General features: G+C 37.4%; 1 protein-coding gene across 1 annotated transcript; it reads left to right on the top strand.

Annotated features, from left to right (window-relative positions):
* The first annotated feature begins 1,377 nt into the window (after positions 1 to 1,377).
* Positions 1,378 to 6,680, top strand: LOC106929872 (transcription factor HES-1-like). The gene is made up of 4 exons (XM_015007071.2): positions 1,378 to 4,245; positions 4,340 to 4,435; positions 4,520 to 4,607; positions 6,009 to 6,680. The coding sequence occupies exons 1-4, from the start codon at positions 4,138 to 4,140 to the stop codon at positions 6,437 to 6,439; spliced, it is 723 nt and encodes a 240-aa protein (XP_014862557.1). The 5' UTR covers positions 1,378 to 4,137; the 3' UTR covers positions 6,440 to 6,680.

The following is a 6,680-nucleotide window of genomic DNA, read 5'->3' as shown; positions in this document are numbered from 1 at the left end:
GAATGTATATGTGAACGCCGACTCCCCCACGCATCTCCTTTAGACTAGTCAGCAGAAATTAGCAAAGACCTGGTGGAACTGCTGAGTTCCTTATACAAACTACTTCTCAGTGAAGCGCTGGAAAAAACGTTCTTAAAGGAATGATAAAGCAGCGATGTTATGATGACTTTCTGAAAGTGGAGTTTCAGAAAGAGCAGGAGTTTTTAAAGAGACAGAGGCCCAATTTCAATATTACGATGTCAAATTTTTAAGTCATGTTTGATATATGCAGTATTTTCATAGCAACAGAAAGCAACATATTCACTTGATTGTGCTATAAATACATAATACTGCCTCTTTAAGGATAATTATAGATCTTTTTTTTTTTTGCTACGTCCCTGGATTGGATCCATAACTATCCGCTGTTTTCTTTTTCTGAAATGCTTGAATGAGTTTTAAAGCATGAAAGATATGTATTAACACAAGACTTTTATTGTGTTAATTTAAACAGTGGATGTAAACAGTTACCAGTTTCTTGGGTCATTTCACCTATGAAAAGGGCTAGAACTCTGTCAGAGAGGACAGGGAAGTCCAACCAGCCTGATAGGTCAGAAGGTCAAATAGCCTGTACACTGACAGTTCAATTTGATGCATTGAGAATTTGGGATGGTATAGGTTCAAGACCTAAATGCTAAAAACAATTATGTTGTTTTACAGTGAGGTAACTGAGGGGAAAAACTGCAGTAATAAACCACAACTAGAAAATTCCTGCAGAAATTTTAAGGGGCCTGCCAACTGTGCCCATCACTTTAAACCCAGCGTTTCAAATTTGACATGAAAAATAGATATATACAGGTCTGACATAATTATCTCACCACTACAACACAGTAACTGTAAATATTGTCAGGTATATTATGACAATATGAGTCACCATTGAAAAGCAGAGTATAAACCCCAAGTTAGTGAAATTCAATCCGAGACCAACGACTATAAGCGTCGCCAAGTGAGAACTTGGTGTTCTCACTCATGGTCCAAAATAAAAAACATGAAGACAGTTGGTAATAGTTAATTTCTAAAAAAAAAATTCAATTTTCATAGTAAATATTTTAATTTACACTCAAAAATTCAGACAAGTAATAATTTTATGTAAGCAAAACATGAATAGTCACAGGAAATATGTATTCTTCCCACAATACATTGTGAGATCTGATTCAGCGCTGTGGGAATACTCACTGACTGTCTAGGACCCGTTGCTATGGTAATTAATGATCTGCACCTGGGCTGGCTCTCTCGTCAGATAGTCAGGTTTCTATACTTGTGAGACACCCAGCGTCGGTCTCCAGGACCCTGACGAAAATCCATAAGCCCTAGGAAAATTTTGAAAACATTTTACAGGAGCAGGCATGTATATCTATGTCATGACCAACTTTGAGATCAATAGGCCTCTATTTGTGCCTGTGAGGGGGAGTTAAACAGAGTTTTGGAGTCAGACCTCCACTGTCCTGTGTGTGTGTTTCAGAGAGAAATCTTAGTGATGTTGCGAGTTCCTCAGACTCAAGTTTTTTCGTTTTTTTAAATTTATGTCGTCATTTTTACACAGAATCCCACTAAACGTAATAGCTCCAATGCCGGGATCGAGCCGCTCGTTTTGATACCACTTTTGTGGGTGGGCACGCAGCGGTACGAGCCGCATTAATGGTAACGGAAGAATAATAAATTATATTTACAACAACTAGAAAATTCCTGCAGAAATTTTGAGGGGCCTGCCAAAGTGTGCCCATCACTTTAAACAAAGCATTTGCCGTGAGAAACAGATATATGCAGGTGTGAGATACTTAACCCACAACTAGCACAGTAACTATACATATTATCAGGTCCCTATGCATTGCTATGGCATGCCCCAATAATATGAAAAACATTCTCTGAACACTGCAGGTAAAATGTGGTTTCAGGTCATATTTTCCAGATTATAAAGAATCCTAATAAATAAGGGCATTTTATCGATCCTCAAAACAACATTCAGTATATATATATATATTTTTTTTTTTACAGAAAACATTAGGTTTAAAAGAACATTAGTACACTTTTGGAGAAATCAAACTACTTTTTTTTTTTTAAATTTCAACTATATATGAAACATCTCCTCTGTAGTATTAGAATGCATAACAGAAGCATCCCACATGAAATCTGTTTTGCTTTCCCAACTGTCAAAGTATTTCTGTCCACTTGCTTTCATGTCTGAAACATGATGGCAGTCGAGGAGGGAAGCTTAGACAGAATTCTCCACCTTCAATGACAGTAGGATTGTTCCAGATAGCCAGTAAGCTACAGCTTCTGTTGCGCATAGTGCTTTATAAGTTTTAGCAACCATGTTGCTCTGCTAATTTTTCTGTTTATTTTTCATCAGCTGCTATTATCTGTTAGCTACCAGTTATGAACGTTGCCGTGGCTTATATGATGCTTTTATTGCAGTTACAATGCTGATACTGCTCTGGGTAAATGCAAAAGCAAAGAAATGAATGAAAGAAAGAAATTCTCCCAGTCTCTTAAGGTGCTGCAGTAAGAAAGAGGCTGTTGCCCAGGGACCCAAATTTTAAGGGGGCCCCAAAGATTTTGATTTTCTGTTTAGTTTTTGTTGTTGTTGGTTGTTTAAGTAGAATGTATTACAAACATTGTACTATATATTTTATTTATTTATTTATTTATTTATTTATTTATTTATTTATTTATTTATTTATTTATTTATTTGATGGGGACCAGTGTAAACATATTAATATGTTTTATACAGTAGCATTTATAGCTACTGTATACATATTGATATACTGTAACTTGCATTAGTAAAATAAAGTTTCCTCAGTAGTTGGGGCACCAAAACCAGCTCCAGCCCATGGACCCACATCCTTGTACATCCAACCCTGCCTAGCAGAGATCCTGATTATAAGAAAAACCAGGATGTTGTTGTGTTCCAGCAGAACCTGGTTAAGTTCTTATGATTTATGGATTAATATTATATTTATATAAAATATTTATATATTATAACTATACTTATTTCTATCCTATACCAGTGTGATTTAGTTTTTTGGGGGTAGGAAGAACTCTGCTGTCTGGTGTCATTTATTGATTCTCTTCAGTCTTAATAGAATTGGTTCAGTTAATCTTCTTGTCAATCAGAGTCCAGTATTTTTCACAATTTTGAGTCTACTTCAGAGTTTGCTGTTGATTGCCAAGATTTAGTGATTAAATACTGTACATTTTGCAAGTTACTGGACATACCTTTAGCTAATTTAACCCTTCATGTTTTTCGCTGTATGAAGAATGTCATAAATTTGTACAATTGTAGTAATTTTTCTACTGTTCAATAGAATCCTTTTATTGGAAATGCAGAGGCACGTTACTGCCACCAAGAATTTTTTTTCACCATAAACGCTTCACTCAAAGCTAAATACCAAGTTACGACACACTTTTCAGATTTGTTTTTGGTGGTATTTTTTATTTTTTTTAATTTGCAAAACCGTAGTCTTCATCGACTTCAGGATTATGTACAACTATGATGAGATAGTTGTTGACATAAAATTATGAAAGATTATAATTGACGTCTGTGGGTTTATGTTACCATAATAGATTTTTCTCTCCCTAAGACCATTGTACTATTTGGAGAATGTGGGGAAAAATGTGTGACTTATTTATGATGATGTAACCACGATCTGAAACGGATGAAAAGTAGCATATTTACTTCAGGATTTTTTTTTTCCTCTTTCACTTTTCACAAAGCTGATTGGCTCATTTGTAATTGTTTTTTTTTTTAATGCTTCCAACTGTGACTTTGCAAGTTTATGTATATTTATCAGTAACCGGACAGGTAGCCAATAAGAGCGCCTTGCCGCACGAGCCTTCGCCTGCTCGGCACCGTATCCCGCGCGCTTATTGGACAAGCAGAGGGAACCCCGACGTGTCACACGAGCCGCTCGCGTGCAGGCTGTGATTGTATAAATACCGAGCAGAAGCGCTTGTGTCTGGAGTGCTGCAGTTTGACTCGGAGACAGTTCGGACTGCTGTCATTTGTTACAGTCAGCTAGCTACCCTGAGAGCTGCCAGGAAACGGCGGGACTGTCGGCCGTTTACTTTTCGGTTGTTTTTCGCTCTTGTGCGAACCTGAAGATGCCAGCCGGTACTTTCGAAAGAGCATCTCCGTCTGGCGTTGCGGCTGTCCCGGCAAGAGGCGACTGTACCCCAGGGAAACCCCGCACTCTGGCAGAGAACAGAAAGGTAGGTTTTCTGAGCGCAATCATTTTAGTTACACATGTAATAACTTTTATACCCTAACAACAACACTAACTGCATTTTTACCTGCTCGTGGAAGTCTTCCAAGCCAATTATGGAGAAGCGGCGACGCGCGCGCATCAATGAGAGCCTGGGTCAGCTGAAGACCCTCATCCTGGACGCGCTCAAGAAAGACGTAAGAGTCTGAGCGAGCCACTGTCAATGACTTCTCCAAATGTAATGAGAGTTTTAAGCACAGCTTCTCTGTTTTTGTATGAAGAGCTCCAGGCACTCCAAGCTGGAGAAGGCCGACATCCTGGAGATGACGGTAAAGCACCTGAGGAACCTGCAGCGGCTTCAGATGACAGGTGTGTAAGCTCAGTCATCCCGGTTTTAGGTTGGTATTAATAATTCATCTCTGGTACCTACAGTATGTGTACTTTTTGACTGTGAAAATTTTGCCTAGAAGAGACTCTAATTACAGAGTTAAGAAAAGCACACTAACAGGAAAACAAGAACGGTTAAAATGTTACCAATTTAACTACTGTAACAATTTACATACCTTTTTTTATTTGAGAGTTATATATTTTATCCAGCATTTGTTCTAGAAACTGTGCAAGTTTAACAGCTACAAAATAAATTAATTAGGCAATTGATCTGACTTAATTAATTCAGACGTTTTACTTAGTTATATTCAATAAATTAGAATATGCCTTCCAATGAGTCTTGTCAGATTAAACATATCTTTTGAAAATAACCTTCAAACAGGTATTAAACATACTTTTCATAAAGACCTCTTTTCTCTTTTAAAAATGTTGGTTCAGTGTACTGTAAGAAGAAAATCATTATTAGCAAAAATAAACGTTTTAAAGCATAATGAATGTAATTAATCAATACAACACATTTCACCTAGTGAATCGAGATGAAATGAACTTTTTAACAATATTCTAATATATTCTAATGACTGTAAATGATTAGTTTAATTATTATTTAATTAAACTATAAACTATAATAATTATTCCAGTAAATAAGGCTGGGATTAATATTCTTTTTAAAACAACTTCAATTGTAGATATTTGCAATATGTGACAGTTTATATTTTTTTAATCTAACGGAAGTTCAAAATGTCTGGACAAGCAACTAGATAACGGCACGTTTAAGATTTCTGTAGCCAGAATCATATCATATGCATTTAAACGTTTAGGCTCATAAAGATAAATACGCTTGATTTTTGAAATTGAAATTAAAATGAAAGTTTTACAGCTGTAGTCATTAGTGCATGCATGGACATTTTTCAGTGTTATAAACCTATGTTTGACTTCATCATTATGAATACCATCTCTAAATTAGCTAAAAGCTGGACACAAACTAAAACTCTGCTCCAAAACTTGAGCTTTCTTAACCACAAGTTTTATGACTGTACTAAACTTTTACAAAGTTGTTATATTCATTCACAACATGACGCATAAAAGCATATCAGGCTTAATGTTGGACACTTCACACGATGAATAACTGCTGACCAAACCTGCATCGTTAAACATTACATTTACAAGTAGCTAGATAACAATAAAGCTAAATCAATCTCTAATATTTAAAAACCTCCACAGTATTTTTTAAGTGTGCTTAGTCTACCTATAACTCTCAGCTTAAAACCAAGCAGGACTCTCCGTTTTTAATCCTTTCTACCTAGTTGTGAGTGTTATGTTTTTGATGTGTGTTAGGTTGTTTGCCCTTCTTTCCATTTCTTAACATTTTTTTTTCTTCTCTAGCGGCTTTAAACACAGACCCATCCATCCTGGGGAAGTACCGAGCTGGGTTCAGCGAGTGTGTTGGAGAGGTTACCCGTTTCCTGTCCACGTGTGAAGGGGTCACGGCCGAGGTGAGGACTCGCCTCCTCGGCCACCTCGCGGCCTGTGTGACCCAGATTAACCTGTATGGACCTCACCTGGGCGACCTGGGACAGACCAGCGGTACGCAGATCAGCGCACCTCTGGGCCTGCGGGAGCCCCTCAAGGGTGGCTCACTATCCACTGAAGCCATGAAACTGTATGGAGGCTTCCAGGTGGTGGCATCTCCAGACGGACACTTTGCGTTTCTTATTCCCGGCGCAGCTCTCACACCTCTGAGTGTACAGAACAGCCACCATGTGTCACCTGTTGCACCTGCTGTCACCTCAGACTCTATGTGGAGACCGTGGTAGGAACCATGGAGGCGGGGAAAAAATGACAATAAGACAATAAATCATATTTTTTGTTGTACATTGTGTAAATACTTTAGGGAATATTTCTTAACAGATTCTTTTATGTACATTTATATTGGCATACATGCATGGAAAGAGATGTTTCTCTGTCTCTTTTCCTTAGTCGACATATAAATTGCTGATTGTTCTTAAAAGCACTGCCTGTTCATAAATAAACAAAACGTGTTTATAATGTGTAAAA

Source organism: Poecilia mexicana, unplaced genomic scaffold (genome assembly GCF_051168715.1).
Source record: "Poecilia mexicana isolate PSO_F unplaced genomic scaffold, ASM5116871v1 scaffold_17, whole genome shotgun sequence".
In the NCBI taxonomy this organism is placed as follows: domain Eukaryota; kingdom Metazoa; phylum Chordata; class Actinopteri; order Cyprinodontiformes; family Poeciliidae; genus Poecilia; species Poecilia mexicana.
Note: the sequence above shows the minus strand (reverse complement) of the source record. Positions and strands in the feature narration are given on the sequence as shown.